Raw genomic sequence first — 20,419 nt, 5'->3', positions numbered from 1 at the left:
TCGGTTTGCCCATCGGTTTGTGGGTGGAATGTAGTTGAAAAGTTCATACTTATCCCCATAAATTTGAATAGTTTGGTCCAAAACCTGCCTGTGAATTGGGTGTCTCAGTCGCTGATGATTATCTTTGGAACACCCTAATATTTTACTACATGTTTGAGGAACATGCGAGCTGCTTCCTCGGCTGGGCATACTTTAGATGTGGGGATGAATGTTCCATACTTGGAGAACCTATCAACTACCACCATGATGCTTGATAGTCCATCCGAGTGTGGGAGTCCGACGATAAAGTCCATTGAGATACTTTTCCATGGTCGTTCTGGAATGGGAAAAGGTTGTAGCAATCCTGCTAATTTTTTTCATTTCTATCTTATCTTGTTGGCACACAAGGCATATTTACGTAGGTCTCAACGTATTCATTCATGTGCGGCCAGTAGTAATGTTCATTTAACGAGGCCATTGTTATATGTATCTCGGGATGTCCTGCCCACTTGGAATCATGGCATTCCATAAAAAGTTCCTTGCGTAGCTTCCCATACTTTGGCACATAAATGCGATACCCACAGACATATAGTAGATCTCTCTCTCAAGCCAAAACATTATGGATTTGCCTTATTTGGCATATTCAATCAGCGATTTGGCTTTTGGATCATGCGATAGCCTTTCATTTATGTGTTCTAACATTTGTCCCTTTGGTGAGCTAATGACTTCGATGTTATACCTTCGGCTTAAGGCATCGGTGACACAATGTACTTTTCCTGACTTATGTTCCATGGAGAAATCAAATTCGGCAATGAATTCTTGCCAACGAGCTTGTTTTGGGGACTTCTTTTGGGTCAAAAAGTAGTTGTTCGCGATGTTGTCGGCAAACACTATGAATTTTGATCCAAGGACATAATGTCTCCATAGGCGTAAGCAATGTATTACGTCAATCATCTATTTTTCATGGAATGAGTATCTTTTTTCAATCTCATTGAGTTTTCGACTTTCATAGGCAATTGGGTGTGCATCTTGCATAAGGACTCCCCCGATGGCAACATCGGATGCGTTAGTGTGAATCTTGAAAGATTTGTTGTAGTATGATAGGTACAACACTGGCTCACTCATTAGAGTGAGTTTGATCTTGTCAAATGCCTCTTGACATTTTTGTTCCCAAACCCATGTCTTATCTTTCTTAAGTAGTTCGGGTAAGGGTGTGGCAATCATGGATTAGTCTTTGACAAATCTTTTATAGTAATTGAATAATCCTAAAAAAAAAATCTTAGTTCGGTTACCTTGGTTCGCGACTTCTAATCTTCAATGACTCGGATATTGTCCTTATCCATTTGGATCATACCATCTCCTATGATGTGGCCTAGGAAGGGGACTTTCTTTTGGGCAAACGAGCACTTCTCTTCTTTGACGAATAACCCATTTTCTCGTAAGACTTGGAACACGTACCTCAGGTGTTGGACATGTTCTTCCAGTGTCATCCAAGTATACAACAACAAATTGATTGAGAAAATATTGCAATACCTTATTCATGAGGGTGTAAAATGTTACGGGGGTATTTTGTGAGTCCAAAGGGCATCACGAGGAATTTGTATGAACCATAACGTGTTACACATGATGTCTTTAGTTCATCTCATTCAGCAATTCTACCTTGGTAATATCTTGACCTCAGATTTATCTTGGTGAACCACCTTGCATCGCCAAGTTGATCAAACAAGTCTGCAATAAGGGGGATTGGATACTTGTTCTTCACGGTGAACTTGTTTAGGGCTCGATAATCTATGCACATTCGAAGTATTCCATCATGTTTCTATGAGACAGTACTGGTGCTCCATAGGGTGCCTTGGAAGGCCTGATGTAACCTGCATCAAAGAGTTCCTTCAACTGTATGCGTAACTCTTCTAATTATGGTGAATCCATTCGATAGGGTACTTTGGCGGGTGGTTCTGCGTTTGGTAGAAGTTCTATCTTATGGTCCACTTCCCTTTTTGGTGGTAATGCCTTGGGTAGTTTGGGAGACATTATGTCTTTGAATTCAGTAAATAGTTGTCCTACTTCCCGTGAGACATATTCAGTTGCAATTTGTGTCTCGCTTACTAGTGTTGCCAGGAAGGTTGACTCATTCTTGTGCATGGCTTTGGACAATTGTATTGCGGATATAACCTTTGCCCCCACTCTGGGTCATCGATTAATTGGGACAATGCATTGATGCTTTGGGTCCAATATACATAAACATTCAGCAAGGGGGATTGAGAAGGCATTGATTTTTTTTTCCGAGAAAACTTAACCCGAATATCACATCAAAATCATCAAGGGGAATTACTTTGATGATTTCTTTACCGGTACAGCTTCCTATGTTGAGTTCAACTCCTTTGGAGATTTCTGTGATTGGAGCTTTTTTAGCATTCACGGTTTTGATGAAGCCATTCGCCAAATCTATTTGAAGGGTGAGTCTACTTGCGACTTGGTCGGGCATGAATAGTTCTGAGGCACCGGTGTCCACAAGTGCACTTAGTTTTTTCCCCTTTATGGAGATGTCCACGAACATTAGTCCTTTTTTCTTTTGACCCTTCTTGACTTCTATGGTACTGATGATGGATCCAAGTTTAAGAGTCTCAACTTCTTCTTCTTCCTCATCGGTTCCTTCGAAGACATAAAGTTGATTCTTTTAGAGCACTCCCTAGTCAAGTGTCCTAGACCCTTGCAATTGTCGCATTAGATAGGTTGTTCTTCTTTCTTTTCCCCTTGTTGGGTTATATTATTCCTTGTCTTTCCAGGGCCACTTGATTCTTTGTTCGATTTTCCTTTGAATGACTTCTCCTTATCTCATCCTTTGGCTTTATGTTTTGATTTGGAGGAGTCATACTTTCAAACCCCAAGTTCTATTGAGTGACTCAGCGGTAGTCAAGGCTTTGGCAAGATCCTTGACTCCTCGATTTTCTAACTAGTTCTTCGCCCATAGCTTCAGCCCATCCATGAATATGAAGAACCCGTACTCTTCACTTAGACTCGAGACTTGTAGGCTTAACTCAAAAAATTGTCAAACGTTCTCCCTTAGTTTTGATCGTGCCTCATTCTCAGTATGATGAGGGTAAAATTATTCTTTGAATTCATTTTAAAACTCTGTCCATGTTCCCATAGTGGTGTCTTCTCGTTTCATCTCGATGCACTTACGTCGCCACCATAAGAGTGCTAAACTCGTTAAGTAAACAGAAGCAATGTTTACCTTTTCAATATCGTTCTTGATGCCCATGGCTCGGAAGTATTGATCCATGTCCTACATAAAATTTTCCACATCTTTGGCCAATTTGGTCCCTTTAAACTTTTTTTAGGGACTTCAGTCCGGCCTTGCACAAGGCCACCTTGGCCTTGAGTTGCTTGATCTCCTTCTTTAGGTTTTTGAATTCGGTCCCAGAACCCTTATTTTTAAGTTCTTCGACCTCTTGTCATAGAGCTAAGATTTGGGCTTCAACATCTTCTTGTTGAGAATCCTTCGTATCGAATCTATTGAGTGTCGCTTGCATTCCCTCCTGGATAATCTCTAAGGCTTCAAGCTTCTCGAGATCTAGTGATCCCAGCTTCTCAAGATCGATAGATTTTAACATATCCAAAACCTCCTTGGTCTCTCTCGCGGTGTCTTTAAGTTTGGTGATCTTACCTTGAAGCGATGCGATCATTTCCTTCGACGTTCCTCGCTTCTTCTCTGCACTGCGAGTATCAACCCCCTTGGATGTTGCTGCCTCGCCACATTGTGGAGCCATCTCGTCTAGTCATGAATCAGCTCTAATACCACTTGACACGGGGCTAGATTATTGGTTAGCTGGTCCGTGCAGCCTTTAATCGCTTTTCTCGATCGATGGGTGCGAAGGCAGCCTTGAAACCTAGGTTTGGGTTCTTAGCTTGTCATGAAAGTAAGCACAAAGAGAGTATGAACAGAAATAAGAGATGCATAAAGAGTATTTTGCTTGAAAGTCGGGTTAGTCTTATTTCCAAGAGAAAGAATGAATGAATACAATAGGGGTGGGGAGGCCCCTTTTTATAATGAGAATCTCCTAAGAGTTAATAACTAAGTCTACTTATACTCTGACTAAAAGTACATCCCTACTTTATTTAAAAGTCTAAAGGTTGAATCCTACTTAAATAATGATTGTGGCTTTGTCCCTTTTCTTAGGGAGTGTCGGTCTTAGCTGGGAGAGGGCCCGAGTCACAGTGTGCTTGGCCTTATCCAATTCTGGTGCAGGCTTGGCACATCCCTTGGTGCATTTTGGGGCAGACTTGGTGCGCTGCCTGATGCGTATGGGCCTGAGAGTGCTTTAGTGCGCGCGGATGTTCGCTGGTTGGTGTTGGACTCGCCCTCATGGCCGGGGTCCGTGATAATAGTTACTGATGATCTATAATCTATTAATAATTATTTGGTAAGGTCATATTTGTTTCATCATATTTTTTTTTATCTTTTCATCTTATCAATCTACCATCATTTGACCATCATTTTTAACTGGAGATTTCAATCAGACGAATCTTGAAACTTTAAATTTTTTTGAAGAAGTTTATTGGCATGTTCTATGTTGTCCATGTAGTCATTATTTCATGGTATGTTTTGTAATATCCCAAAATTTTTCTAGTGACGAAAATGAAAACTTTGAAAGTTTTGTGGTCAAAGTGTAAACTTGGGAAAAGTGTGGGGATGAAAGTGTAATTTTAAAAAGTTATGTAATATGGTCTCGTAAATGAATAATTTCCCCCCAAGAATGACGTTTTCATGTGTTTTAGATTTTTCATGTTAAATCAGAATAGTTGGATGGAACATGTGGCATGATGATGAGGTTTGGATTTTAAGGGTAAAGTGGCCATTTTGTAATAAAATAAATTTTAAATTCATTTTATTAAATACATGACAATTGGCTTAATTAAATAAAATAAAAAAATTTCAAGAACATGTTTCATCTTTCTTTCCATGGTCCTGAGTCTCTTAAGATCGTGACCAAAATCGAGATTAAAGCAAGCTTAAAGTTAAAGAAAAAGTTCAAGAGTGAAGCTTGAATCACTAAGTAAGGTTACTAGTGAGGTATTACCAGGTAAGTGCATTTATACCTTATTTATATTTGAAATGAGGAAGTCTTGAGATGAGTCAACCTCAAATATTTTGAAAGAAAAGAGTTTTAAATCGTAATTTGATATATTTTCATAATAATTTGTTAAATGATTTCTTTTGAATGATTTGGCTTGTGATGAGCCAACCTTGAAAGTTTGACAATGAAAATGATTTGGTTTATGTTACGATATTTTTCCTAATATTTTATTAAATAAATTTGAATGATTTCGGATATGAACTGCCCATTGTACTAATATATGGTATTTGATTTTGTTGACATCTAAGAATATTTTGATCAATGAATGATATGTGATTTTGATGAAAATGCCCATTGTAAATGCATTGAGAATCATAGGTATAATTGGCATGCCATAGAGGTGGAGTATTTAGCACGTCTGATGTCACTTATGTGACGGTGGTGCTAATGTACATCCGAAATACATTTTATGGCATATATATGATATTAGTGCTTGCACGTATGTGATGTTGGTGCGATGTATTACTTATTATTATCATGTTGATATTGTGTTCTACAATACTTGTGCTTTATATATGTATATGCTCATATAACTCGCATACCTTGCATTCTCATTGGTTTACATTGGGCTATGAAATGAATAAAGGTGAAAGGCACATGTTTGAAATGGAATGAAAAGTACAAGAATTGAAGTGAGATGGAAAAGTACAGGTTTAATATACTTGATTTGGAACAAAGTTTTCATCGAGAATGCCATTGAAAGCCTTATATATATGAGATGCTTATTTACAAGTTATTTTATATGATATTGACTTTGATAAGTCAAATTGGTTTTATTAAATGTTTTTATATGATATTTTATTATTTATTTTAAAATTACTAAAATGCCTCACTAAGTATATACTTAGCGTGCGATGATTTTCACGCGTAGGTGAAGGAAGTCGAGTGGAGTAAGGAGCTTAGTTTGGCATCACTTATCAAGGTATATTACCGGAATCTATAATGACATCCTACTGTTGTTTGATTTCTAGTTGGCATGTGTTTTTATATGTCGTGATTCTCTTATATGTCTATGATATTAAATGATATGTAAAAGTTAATTACGAGGGTTTCAGTAAGTAAAATATGATATGAATATATTTGAAACTAGTTTAAAATGGATAATGATTGTTTATTATTATCAGTTATAAAAATGGTTTACTAGTTAGTATTTTAGTATATTTTATTTTATTTGTTATTAAAACAAATTTTATTTTAGGCAGTTTTCAGGCAGTGTCACTTTTCGTATGAAATAATATTGAACTGTCATGTTATTGCTTGAAAATGGATTTGAGTTGAATATTAAAATATTATAATTTGATGTTACGCTATTTAGAAAATTTTGAGTTTTTAACATATTTAAATGAGTTTAGAAAGAAATAAATTTTACAGATTTTTAAATAAGGAATGTTTTAAAAGTATCATGTAACATCTTAGACCCTTATTCAGTAACATATACGGGAAATGGGTGTTACATTTTATCAGAGCTACAGGTTTAGCCGATTCTAGGCCTAAATCGAGTCTACTTTGAATTCAAAAGTGTGTACATGCCACTAGGATATCAATATTACCGATATGATATTTCTATGATTTGATTGATGTCACTCATTACTAATGTAAGTTGAGATGAATATGTGTTTGTATTAGATATCAAAAGCAGAAGGATTGCCTCGAACGATCAATTTCAAGCTTCAGGATGAAGCTAACATGAATGATAAAGAAGATAAAAATGTTAATAAGAAGATCGTGATTTTAGTGAACTTAAACCGACCAGAAAATACTTTAGTATTTTGTCCTAGGAAAGTTAGTGTTGTAAGATATTTCCCTTCATTTTGTGGAAGGAATGCCCCACCTTATAATGAAGAAGAAGCTGAGATGTGGTCACAACTTACTCATGAGAAAAACAATGATAGTATTCTAGAGAAGTTTGTCCTTATGTCTCAAGAAGAAGAAGATGACCCAGAGATTTTTGAATATGAAAATGATCCAAAGATCATTTTAGGTATGTGTTATCTTTATGATAAAACTATATATGTATTGATTGATGTTGGTTCTACTAACTCATATATATAAGCATTAAGTTAATTTGACAATGCACATCTTCGCATCGTTCTTTAGAGTCTTTGAGAGAAAAAGTTATATGCTAAGTTAGTAAACTGTGAATTTTGGTTGTCCGAAGTTACTTTTCTTGGCTATGTAGGTTCAGTATAAGGAATTAGAGTGGATATCAAGAGAGTACAAAGTACTTTTGATTGGAGATCTCTGAATACTGTCTCTGAAGTATGGAGTATATTAATTGTTGAACTGATAAGTGCCAAGAGATATTTTGAGACACTTGAAAAACAAAAATAACAGAAACCCTTGTGCTAGTACAATCATAATTGGGAAATGACTATGAGGTCTTTAACGATGCATCTTATAATGGTTTGGGATGCGTATTAATACAATAAGGAAAAGTCATGGCTTATGCTTCGAGGCAACTTAAGACATGTGAAAATGATTATCATACTCATGATTTATATAGTGAATGATGTTATATTTATACCGTTCATAAAAGTTTGAAGTATATGTTAACTCAAAAGGATTTGAACTTGAGACAAAGAATATGGATTGAGCTTCTTAAAACTTATGATGTGATCATTGATTATAGTTTGGGAGAATCTAATGTAGTAGTTGATGCTTTATGTTGAAAGATATTTTCTGCCATGCGAGCTTTGGATGCACAACTATCATTAAAAGAGAATAACGTTCCAATTACGAAATAGAGATTAAAGAACACTTTATTGGAGAAAATAAAGGATCTTCAAAGAAAGAATGAAAAGTACATATAAATAATCGAGCAAGTAGAAAAAAGTGAAACCAAAGACTTTGAAATTAAGTCTAATGGATGTTTATACTATCAAGGAAGAATTTGTATTTCCAAACGATGAAGAAATGATTAAATAACTCATCTCTGAGGCACATTATAATCCTTTATCGATGCATCCTGAAGGAAACAAGACGTATCATGACTTGAAGAGTCGATATATGTGGTCAGGCATGAAAAAGGTTATAACTGAGTTTGTCTCTAAATACTTAACATACCAACAAGTAAAAACATAATATCAAGTACCATCTGGATTGTTGCAACCTATTTTTATTCCTAAATGGAAATGTGAAAGAGTTACTATGGACTTTGTAATGGGTCCACCTTTGACATTTAATAAAAAAGATTCGATATAAGTGATTGTGGATAAATTGACTAAGTCAGCACATTTCATTTCAGTTTGGATTGATTACTCTATGGATAAGTATGTTGAATTGTATGTTAAAGAGATTGTTCAACTACATGGAGTACCTATCTCGATCATGTCTAATATAAATCCAAGGTTTACTTCAAGAATTTGGAAGATATGTTGAGGGCGTGTATAATTGAATCTAAAGAATCATGGGAAAAGTATATTCCTTTAGCATATTTTGCTTATAATAATAGTTATTATCCAAGTATCAAGATGGCTCTTTATGAAGCTTTATATGAAAGAAAATGTCGAACGCCCTTAAACTAGTACTAAATCAAAGATCAAAAAATAGTTGGCCCTGCTCTGATTAAGGAAGTAAAAAGAAAAAATGAAAATTATACAAGATAATCTCAAAATTGCAGTCGATCGACAAAAGTCATATTTGGATTTAAAGAGGAAAGAAATTGAGTATCAGATCGGTGACAAGATATTTATCAAAGCATTACTTTAGAAAAAGATTCTACAATTTGGATGAAAAGAAAAGCAAAGTCTAAGATTAATTAGTCCAAATGAAATTGTGGAAAGAGTTAATCTAGCATCCTATTAGCTAGCGTATCTCCGAAAATGGATAGGATTCACAGTGTGTTTTATGTATCAATGCTTCAAAAGTATCATTCAAATCCTTATCATATTATTACATCAGAAGAGATCAAAATTAAGTTGGATTTACCCTATGAGGAAGAACTAGCCGTGATTTTAGTAAATGGAGTCAAAGAAACTAAAAACCAAGACGAATCCATTGGTTAAAGTTCTCTGGAGAAATCATAAAGTCGATGAAGCTACTTGGGAAAGAGAAGAATACATGAAAAAATAATTCCTCATCTTTTTGTATCAGATACATATTGAAAAATCGAGGACAAATTTTCTTAATGGGGATAACTATAATTGTAACACCCCCAACCCATATCCGACCCGGATCCAAGTCCAATGTGTCACATTGACTTTTCAAATGTTTTTCTTTACAAAATAACTAAAATTTAAATTCACAATTCAAGAAAATGATTACTTTTCATTAATTAAAATCAATTGGTTTTACAAAACCTATAAGAGCATATTCAACTCAATTCTATTTGTGCATGCCAACTATATTCAATATAACAAGATACATAATCATATTTATTTCTTTTTTGATTTGAACTTTGTAAAGGAGATGTTGACCTGTCTTGCTCCTCTTAGCTTCTCTTCTCGCTTTTCGGAACCTACGTGTGAAATATTCACACACTAAGTCGATGACTTAGTGAGTCATATAACACATATAATCAAAACTATAAATATTTAACTATGCACGAACATTTCACATTTCAAAAATTAACATAATACCAACATCATATAATCATTCATATTACAACTATATATATATGCACATATATCAACATTGTTTTAATCACATCATTGTCATTATCATTATCATTAATCCCTTTAAAACATATAATCTTGTATTTAAACTTTGATGACACTTCATACCACACATATCACAAACAAAGCACATAGTATCATACAAGGTTTCTTTATATCATATCTTTTACATATGTGAGAACTAAAGATATGCGAGTACATAGAGGTTGTGCATATATGCTGTCACCATAGCTCATATAATTCCCACTAAGGGCACTTAGAATTTGTCCCGAATGACCACTATGTTTCGAAGGACCACATATCACATATGTCCCGAAAGACCACTCCTTAAGAACCATATACATATTTCAATGGACCAAATAAGTGTACCGAAGTACCGCATATATATTCCAAAGGATTACATATACGTCCCGAAGGACCACGTAGAACCCTCGACTCTTAGCATGTCAACTATACCTTTAGATCTCATGACACATAACATGGGCATTATCTTTTATGTTTATCACACATTCACATATTCATATCACATAGGTACATAATCTCATAGTTCTTTCACATAACTCATTATCACATTTTCTTATGATCACATAGTCACGTAGTTCACTTACACGTAGATCATTTCCATATAATTCACATATCCTATATACCTTTTCTCATATGTCTCATGTAACCATATATATCTTATTTCATAACATATATCATATATGCATACCTTCAATTATGCCATATCATATAATTTACATTTTTGTCCTCTTATGTTCACATGACATATACAAGCCATGTTCACACAATATCAATCCTAATCATTATTCTACTCATGCAATCAAATATTTCAACATGTAGGAAACAGACTTATCGCAAGCCTAATTTCCATATAATCATATACTATAATCATATGCACTCACCTGGCCTCACTAGTCAATACTGATCTCTTATCTTTTTTCTCGATGACTATTACTTGTCGACTTATTTGGACTTTGCTCTCAATCAATATCTACATAACCAAACATTTGATATGCATATTAGAATTCTAAGTGTTATACTTTGATCCTTAATAACTCAAGCTAAACGAAATACTTAATACAATTTCCACTTTGAGTAATATCGGTACCCCCATGAATGGTACCGATACTTTCTTAGCTATGGTATCGATACCAAGCTTAGGTATCGATACCCTTTTTGCATTCGAAATCCTTGTTTCAAAAATGGATACCGATACTGACCTTGTGGCATCAATACTCTTTGTATCAATACTAGCCCTCTAGATATCGATACCCCTTGAATATCTTATCAAATTTTTGCTTATGGTATCGATACTGATTCATAGAGTATCGATACCCTCTCTTACATTTGACCCTTTTTCTCCTTGAAGTATCGATACTAGATGAACAGTACCAATACTCCATGCCCAGAATTTATCTTTTTAGCTCAAAATTTCATCCATACTTACATATATATTCCATATTAAACTCATTTCATACTACTAAACTCAAATATATTTCCTAAAACCAACTTATATCCATATTAAACATCATTATCTTCAATATCTCATTCAAATTCTTGAAACCAAGAATCTCACTACATTTTCAACATGTTCTAATTTCTTACTTCTAACTTCTTAATTAGATCATTGACAAGTCAAATTTCACTTCAAAACTTATTTATTAACTCTATCTCAATAATTCCTTTAAAAGATTTTTACCTTCAATCTTACATAACTTATTTCTCTTTGAGTTTAAAGAAATATTAAGTTTTCCTTGAGTTTTTCTATCACTCCAAGAATCAAAACCAACTCTAAAACGAAAGAATTAACCAGCTTGAGACCAACTTACCTTGAAATGAAGCTTACGGGAAGAGGAAGAATGAGAAGAAGAAGTTCCAAACATTTCTTTCTTTCACCCAAACTCCACTTGGTTAAATCCCTTATAAAAGGGGAAATGAAAATCTTTCGTATAAAATGACCATTATACCCTTTACACTTTCAAACTTTACTATTAACTCCAATACCAAAAACTCTCCAATCAAGTCCCTAAACTTTTATTTTTTTTGAGATTGGTTACTAAGGTTTAAAAACTTTCATTTTGGTCACTAACCCAACTTTTGGGATGTTACAATAATATCCCAAAATTTTTCTAGTGACCAAAATGAAAACTTTGAAAGTTTTGTTGTTAAAGTGTAAACTGGGGAAAAGTGTAGGGACCAAAGTGTAACTTTAAAAGTTATGTAATATGGTCCCGTAAATGGATAGTTTACCCCAAGAATGATGTTTTCATGAGTTTAGATTTTTCTTACGGATTTTGTATTAAAAGTTATAGAGCGATAAAGTCTGGGAAAAATTCGGATAATCGGATCAAATCGGATTTTTGAGATATTTTGAAGGGTGATAAGGAAAGGTTAATAAGTCATTTCCATGTTTTACTTTCGAAGGATTTAATACAGACCATTGGATTTAAATTGATTTTTCATGTTAAATCAGGACTGTTGGATGAAAAAATGGCAAGATTACAATTTTGAAAATTTCCAATTGCAAAGTTTGTAACTACTAACTTATTGGTTTAATTTTGACCATTGGATGAACAAATGGACATGTGGATGATGATGAGGTTTGGATTTTAAGGGTAAAGTGGTCATTTTGAAATAAAATGAATTTTAAATTCATTTTATTAAATACATGACAATTGGCTTAATTAAATCAAATAAAAAAAATTAAGAACATGCTTCATCTTTCTCTCCATGGCCGCGAGTCTCCTTAAGATCGTGACCAAAATCGAGATTAAAGCAAGCTTAAAGTTAAAGAAAAAGTTCAAAAGTGAAGCTTGAATCGTTAAGTAAGGTTACTAGTGAGGCAATACCAAGTGAGTGTATTTCTACCTTATTTATATTTGATATGAGGAAGACTTGCGATGAGACAACCTCAAATATTTTGAAAAAAAGGTTTTGAACCTTATTTTGATATATTTTCATAATACTTTGTTAAATGATTTCTTTTGAATGATTTGACTTATGATGAGCCAACCTTGAAATTTTAACAATAAAAATGATTTGGTTTATGTTATGATATTTTCCTAATATTTTATTAAATAGATTTGAATGATTTTGGGTATGAACTGCCTATTGTACTATTATGTGGTATTTGATTTTGTTGATATCTGAGAATATTCTGATAAATGAATGATATGTGATTTTGATGAAAATGCTCATTGTAAATGCATTGAGAGTCACAGGTATAATTGGCATGCCATAGAGGTGGAGTATTTAGCACGTCTGACGTCATTTATGTGATGGTGGTGCTACTAGCAGTTACATGGTACTTAGCACGTCTTACGTTACTTATGTGACAGTGGTGCTAATGTACATTCGGAATACATTTTATGGCATGCATATGATATTGGTGCCTACACGTATGTGATGTTGGTGCGATGTATTCCTTATTATTAAACAATACTTGTGCTTTATATGAATATGCTCATCTGACTCGCATAGCTTGCATTCCCATTGGTTTATGCTGGGCTATGAAATGAATAAAAATGAAAGACAAAGGTTTGAAATGGAATGAAAAGTACAAGAATTGAAGTGAGATGGAAAAGTATAGGTTTGATCTACTTGATTTGGAACAAAGTTTTCATCGAGAACTTTGATTCGGCGTCGAAAGCCTTATATTTATAAATTGCATATTTACAAGTTATTTTATATGATATTGACTTTGATAATTTAAATTGGTTTTATTAAATGCTTTTATATGATGTTTTATTATTTATTTTAAAGTTACCTAAATGTCTCAATAAGTATATACTTAGCGTGTGATGATTTTCACGCGTAGGAGAAGGAAGTCGAGTGGAGTAAGGAGCTTAGTTGAATATTAAAGTATTATAATTTGATGTTACACGATTTAGAAATTTTGAGTTTTTGACGTATTTAAATGAGTTTAGAAAGAAATTTTTTTACAGATTTTTGAATAAGGAATGTTTTAAAAGTATCATATAACATCTCGGACCCGTATTCGGTAATGTATACGGGAAATGGGTGTTACATTTATTCTTTTCTTTACCTTTTCAACCTTTCCTCTAGTCGTATTTGATGTTTTCAAAGATAATTATTTTATAATCAAATTCTTTATCATGATATCAGTTGATTTACTGAGATGAAAACTTAGTTCTTTTAAATGAAGGTTAAAAGTTCACTTAGCAACGTTGTGAATTAGAAATCATGTTGAAAATAGCATATTATAATAGATCTTTTTAGGAATTGATATAAATTAATCTACTCATAAATCAAATAGTATTAATAATAAGAAATTTTTAAATGACATAATTCATATTTTGGGGAAAGAAAGTTGACAAAAAGGCAAATGTTTTATCCAAAGTGGATTATGTTTGTATTTCTTTTACGTTTGTTCATATATATATAAGTATAATACATACGATTGACCCAGAAGTTAAGGCATATCTTGAGTCATACCACGTTGAAAACGCGTAAAGAATACTAATCCCAAAGATGATCTCTCACACTAAATCCTCTTACAACGTCTAAATATTATATTTGTTTATTGATAATGACATAATTAGTAATTTTTTGTATAAAGTCTAATTAGCTCACAAGGTAATTAGGAGGGGAGAAGTTGGTTGAATTATCCATTTTTAGGTATTATTTTTAATAATATCAGACAGCAAAGAACTGATCCCACATTGCCGATTATATAACATGTGTTTGTTACATATTATGATGTGGGTAAAGTACATAATAGATAGCTAAATTATGTTTAAATAATTTTTTTGGTCACTAAACATTTTAATTATAAAATGATTATAAAATTTATTGAATGGTTACAAAAATATCATTAAATTTATCGAAATTTTATAGTTATTATAATATTATATTGATTTTTTTGTAACAATTTGACAAGTTTAATGATTATTTAAAAAAATTAAAACTAAGTGACTAAAATGATCATTTTAACACAATTCAATGATTTTTTCGTGTACTTTAACCTTCTATCATTTATGATATTATATCACATGTGTTTGTCTCATACGAAATGAGATTAAATATTGTTCAACATGTTAATTTGGTTGGTGACTATAATTAATCGAATTGAAAAAAGCTCAATTAATTCGGTCGATTTTTAAATTAAATAAAATTTATTCCAAGTTTTTTTAGTTAGTTTAATTTAAGTTTAAATAGATATTTTTTATTTGAATTAAAATTTGATTGAGTCTTGAAAATTTAATTGATCTAGTGTTAAGAAATAGTTTGATCTTAATTCTTGACGAGTATGAGCTTAAAATATATATATAATATCTAATATATCTAATAATTAATATTTTTGGTTATTTTGATTAATTAACCAAATTTAAACCGAATTAATTGATAATCAAATATTGAAAAAATCTTTCAATTATTAACCAATCTAATATCTAATTATCCAACCGATAAACAAAACTAAATTTTGATTTATTCAATTGATTATGTTAAAATGAAAAATAAAAACCCTAAGAAGATTCATCGTGTCTGATTATAGACTTGATTCAAACATAAATATGATGTTAATTGTTATAAATCAAACTTGATTTCAATTTGAAATTGTCAAAGTTGGCAAAAGGTGGCAAAAGCTAGAAGATTATTGATTAATAAAACATGATCTTGAATTACTTAAGAACTAAGCATGGAAAATAAACATGTGACAATTAATGATGGAAGGGAATTTCATTAAGACAAGGAACTCCATGTGACAATACAAGAAGAATTTGGAAATGCCTATATCTTTCATTAAGGAGGTTAATTACCCTTATAATTATATGTCTTTAGCATTAATATATGTAATACAAGTGAAAAGAAAAAGAAAATGAGATGAAATATGAGTGAAAGCTTAGAAAAGCTAAAGAGAATTTGAGAGAGCTTAGTAAAGCTTAGAATAACGAGGTTGTGTTTGTAAACTAGCTTCAGCTAGTGTTGTAGTATTGTAATGTTGTAATATTGTAATATTGGGGTAACGCCGTTGTAACGTATTTTTTCTCATATTAATAATAGTGCGAGTGTTATAAAATATCAAGAGCCTACCTACGCTTCCAACAAGTGGCCTTAGAGCTTGGTTCGAGTTTAACATGGTGGAGAAGATGGCCAACATGATTCAACCTCAAATCCCGAGATTGACAAAGACGAATTATGGTAATTGGAGCATTCAAATGAAGGTGTTACTAGGCTCCCAAAATTGTTAGGATATCATCGAGGATGGTTACACCGAGCCTGAAAATATAGCAGCAGAAGCAGCCCTAACTAATGAAGAAAAGAAGATATTAAAGGAATATCAGAAAAAAGATAAAAGAGCATTGTTCTTTATTTTTCAAGGAGTAGACGAATTATGGCAATTGAAGTATGGGAGATTTTGTAAAAATCTCTACAAGGTGCCGAAAAAGTAAAGAAGGTACGCTTACAAACTCTTAGAGCTGAGTTTGAGATGTTAAAAATGAAAAATACAGAAAACATCGATGATTATATTAGCCGATTAAAAGTGGTCGTGAATGAAATAAAAAGAAATGGTGAATCACTGGACGATGTTAGAGTGATGGAAAAAAATTTGCGGTCATCGACAAGAAAATTCGATTACGTGGTTGTGGCAATCAAAGAATTGAAAGATTTATCCCAAATATCGATCGATGAGCTTGTGGGTTCACTTCAAGCCCATGAGCAGAAAATGAAACAAAATGAAGATTCTGAAAATTTGGAGCAAGCTCTATAAAGCAAGATGAATGCCAAAGAAGGAAAAGCTAGCAAAAGCTATACACGAGGTCGAGGAAGGATTAGGAACTCGTGGACGTGGTGGTCGATCATATGGAACCAATCAAATAAGTGAAAACAATCTAACATCAGGTTGTGGACGAGGGTTTAGAGGTCGAGGTAGATGCAGATATCAACAAGGAAATAAATCTCAGGTACAATGTTATAATTGCAATAAGTATGGTCATTATAGTTATGAGTGTAGATCTGCTCCTAAACAAAAAGAAAGAAATAACGTAGCTGCAGCTGAAGAAGAAAAAATTGAAAAATCTCATGTATTCCTCACTTATAAAGGAAATGAAGAATTCAAGAAAAATATTTGGTATCTTGATAATTGTGTCAGCTACCATAAGTGTGGTCAAAAGGAATTTTTTGTGAAATTAGATGAAACAATCCATGGGCGAGTAACTTTCGGAGATGACTCGCACGCAGAACTAAAAGGAAAAGGCGAAGTCATGATTACTTAGAGAAATATGAGTGAAAAGAAAAAGAAAATGAGATGAAATATGAGTGAAAGCTTAGAAAAGCTAAAGAGAATTTGAGAGAGCTTAGTAAAGCTTAGAATAACGAGGTTGTGTTTGTAAACTAGCCTCAGCTAGTGTTGTAGTATTGTAATATTGTAATATTGGGGTAACGCCGTTGTAACGTATTTTTTCTTATATTAATAATAGTGCGAGTGTTATAAAATATCAAGAGCCTACCTACGCTTCCAACAAGTGGCCTCAGAGCTTGGTTCGAGTTTAACATGGTGGAGAAGATGGCCAACATGATTCAACCTCAAATCCCGAGATTGACAAAGACGAATTATGGCAATTGGAGCTTTCAAATGAAGGCGTTACTAGGCTCCCAAAATTGTTAGGATATCATCGAGGATGGTTACACCGAGCCTGAAAATATAGCAGCAGAAGCAGCCCTAACTAATGAAGAAAAGAAGGTATTAAAAGAATATCAGAAAAAAGATAAAAGAGTGTTGTTATTTATTTTTCAAGGAGTAGACGAATTATGGCAATTGAAGTATGGGAGATTTTGCAAAAATCTCTACAAGGTGCCGAAAAAGTAAAGAATGTACGCTTACAAACTCTTAGAGCTGAGTTTGAGATGTTAAAAATGAAAAATACAGAAAACATCGATGATTATATTAGCCGATTAAAAGCGGTCGTGAATGAAATGAAAAGAAATGGTGAATCACTGGACGATGTTAGAGTGATGGAAAAAAAATTACGGTCATCGACAAGAAAATTCGATTACGTGGTTGTGGCAATCAAAGAATTGAAAGATTTATCCCAAATATCGATCGATGAGCTTGTGGGTTCACTTCAAGCCCATGAGCAGAAAATGAAACAAAATGAAGATTCTGAAAATTTGGAGCAAGCTCTATAAAGCAAGATGAATGTCAAAGAAGGAAAAGCTAGCAAAAGCTATACACGAGGTCGAGGAAATCGTGGTGGTTATCGTGGAAGATACAGAGGAGGATTAGGAACTCATGGACGTGGTGGTCGATCATATGGAACCAATCAAATAAGTGAAAACAATCCAACATCAGGTTGTGGATGAGGGTTTAGAGGCCGAGGTAGAGGCATATATCAACAAGGAAATAAATCTCAGGTACAATGTTATAATTGCAATAAGTATGGTCATTATAATTATGAGTGTAGATCTGCTCCTAAACAAGAAGAAAGAAATAACGTAGTTGCAGCTGAAGAAGAAAAAATTGAAAAATCTCATGTATTCCTCACTTATAAAGGAAATGAAGAATTCAAGAAAAATATTTGGTATCTTGATAATTGTGTCAGCTACCATATGTGTGGTCAAAAGGAATTGTTTGTGAAATTAGATGAAACAATCCATGGGCGAGTAACTTTCAGAGATGACTCGCACGCAGAACTAAAAGGAAAAGGCGAAGTCATGATTACTTAGAGAAATGGAGAAAAGAAATACATTTCAAATGTTTATTATGTACCTTCTTTGAAAAGCAATATCATCAGTCTTGGTCAACTCCTGGAAAAAGGATATGAAGTGCAGATGAAGAATAGCTCGTTTGCCATAAAAAATAAAGAAGCAGAATTGATAGCCCAAGTTGATATGACTCGAAATCGTCTCTTTACAATTGATATCGAGTCGGGAGAAGGCAAGTACATGAAGACCGCGATCAAAGATGATTCATGTCTATGGCATCTAAGATATGAACATCTTGGATTTTTTGGATTGAAGTTGTTATAAAAAACAAGCATGGTGAAAGGAATACCATAGATCAACCCTCCAAATCAATTATGTGAGGCTTGCATTAAAGGAAAGCAACATAGACAAAGCTTTGAAGTTGGTAGATCCTGGCGTGCCCGAAGATCGCTGGAGATAGTACACACAGATATAGCTGGACCTTTTGATATACCATCGCTTGGCGGTAACAGGTACTACCAAACTTTTATTGATGATTTTAGCATAAAATATTGGATTTATATCTTGAAAGAAAAATCGGAAACGTTAGAAAAATTGAAAGAATTTAAAGCAATGGTGGAAAAACAAAGCGGCCAATATATAAAGATACTCAGATCAGATTGAAGATGCGAATATATATCAAAGTTATTTAAAGAATTCTGCAAATAGCATGGCATCATCCATCAGCTGACACTTAGATACACGCCACAACAAAATGGAGTTGCAGAAAGAAAGAACCGCACAATTCTTGATATGGCAAGAAACATGATAAAAGGTAAACTGTTGAGTTAATCGATCGACGGAATTAGCCAAGAGGGGGGTGAATTGGCAATTAAAAATTTCTGTGGAAGCTTTTGCAGAAAATTGAAAAGATTTGCACAGCGATTTAGAGTGGTTCGATTTTCTCAATCAAAGTCTACGTCCACTACCTTAGCTATCCACACTAAGGATTTTCCAAAAAATTCACTAATTTGTTCTTTCTTTTGAGGCCAAAGAGATAACCTTACAATACCTTCAAGAATATACCCCAATTCTTGAGAACACTCTTTTCCCAAAGAGAAGATTACAAATTTGCAAACTTACAAGGAAAACCTCACAAGGTAAGATGTTTGCACAATTCTAGAACAAGAAAAGAACACTCAAAGATAATTACAAATGAGAACAAATGGTGTTCTTGAAAGCAAAATGAATATTGAAAGGAAAATTGGCTTGATTTGCACAAACTTGGTGTTTGATGCTTTCTCTCTTGTTTCTCTATGATTTCTTGTTGATCAAGGGCTTTAGAACTTGTTTAAATACACCTTGAATCACTTCTGAACGTTGGGGATGATTAGTGAAGATCATATAGCCATTTAAGTGTGAAAGCAATTAATTTTTCTAGGTGGAGCGTCTCATGCATCGATGCATGATCAAGGATGCATCGGTGCATTCGTGTAAAATTCAAATATTTTGACCGTTAGGACACTTAGTGCATCGGTGCACTAAGGATGCATCGATGCATAAAATGCATTCGATGTTTGAAAAATAGCCTGATGCATCGATGCATGGAGAATGCATCGGTGCATGCCTTTGAAAAACTGATTTAAGGCTTGATTTTGGTTCAAAATACTTTGTGAAAATTGTTTCAAAAATAGTTTAAGTACAAATCACAATTTTTACACATTTAGTAAGGATTAAAATTGATCTTGAAAAACTTGGAGTAATAATTTGATATTCGATTAATTGAATCGAATATAATTTGTAAAATCATTTGTAAAATCTTAAAATTCATTTAACTTAATTTGTTATATCGAAATATCAAAAAAAATGTTTTCAACAATCTCCCCCTTTTTGATATAACAAAACATTTGAGTAATTTTAAGATTTGTTTAAGAAATTATTTTTTTGAAATTGATTTTGAAAAACTTACTCCCCCTTACTATAGCACATCAAAAACTTACTCCCCCTTACTATAGTAGCACATCTTAAATTTTCTCCCCC

The 20,419-nt window shown here is 33.3% G+C and overlaps 1 protein-coding gene across 1 annotated transcript; it reads right to left on the bottom strand.

Annotated features, from left to right (window-relative positions):
* Nucleotides 1-1,621: 1,621 nt before the first annotated feature.
* LOC120192274 lies at nucleotides 1,622-3,262 on the bottom strand. The gene is made up of 3 exons (XM_039195069.1): nucleotides 3,163-3,262; nucleotides 2,329-2,631; nucleotides 1,622-1,767 (listed from the first exon to the last, which is right to left on the bottom strand). The coding sequence occupies exons 1-3, from the start codon at nucleotides 3,260-3,262 to the stop codon at nucleotides 1,622-1,624; spliced, it is 549 nt and encodes a 182-aa protein (XP_039051000.1).
* Nucleotides 3,263-20,419: the final 17,157 nt, after the last annotated feature.

The sequence above is a fragment of the Hibiscus syriacus genome, unplaced genomic scaffold (assembly GCF_006381635.1).
Source record: "Hibiscus syriacus cultivar Baekdansim isolate YM2019G1 unplaced genomic scaffold, ASM638163v2 tig00116974_pilon, whole genome shotgun sequence".
In the NCBI taxonomy this organism is placed as follows: domain Eukaryota; kingdom Viridiplantae; phylum Streptophyta; class Magnoliopsida; order Malvales; family Malvaceae; genus Hibiscus; species Hibiscus syriacus.
The sequence above is the reverse complement of the archived record's forward strand: the minus strand, read 5'-3'. Positions and strand labels throughout refer to the sequence as shown.

Excerpts from the sequence above, each read along its gene's own strand:
- LOC120192274 (XM_039195069.1), bottom strand. The coding sequence starts at position 3,262 with ATGGATCAATACTTCCGAGCCATGGGCATCAAGAACGATATTGAAAAG. Across the intron at positions 2,632-3,162 it reads AGCACTCTTATGGTGGCGAC|GAACCGATGAGGAAGAAGAA; the intron begins GTAAGTGCATCG and ends ATGTCTTCGAAG. Across the intron at positions 1,768-2,328 it reads CAACATAGGAAGCTGTACCG|ATTATCGAGCCCTAAACAAG; the intron begins GTAAAGAAATCA and ends GAATGTGCATAG.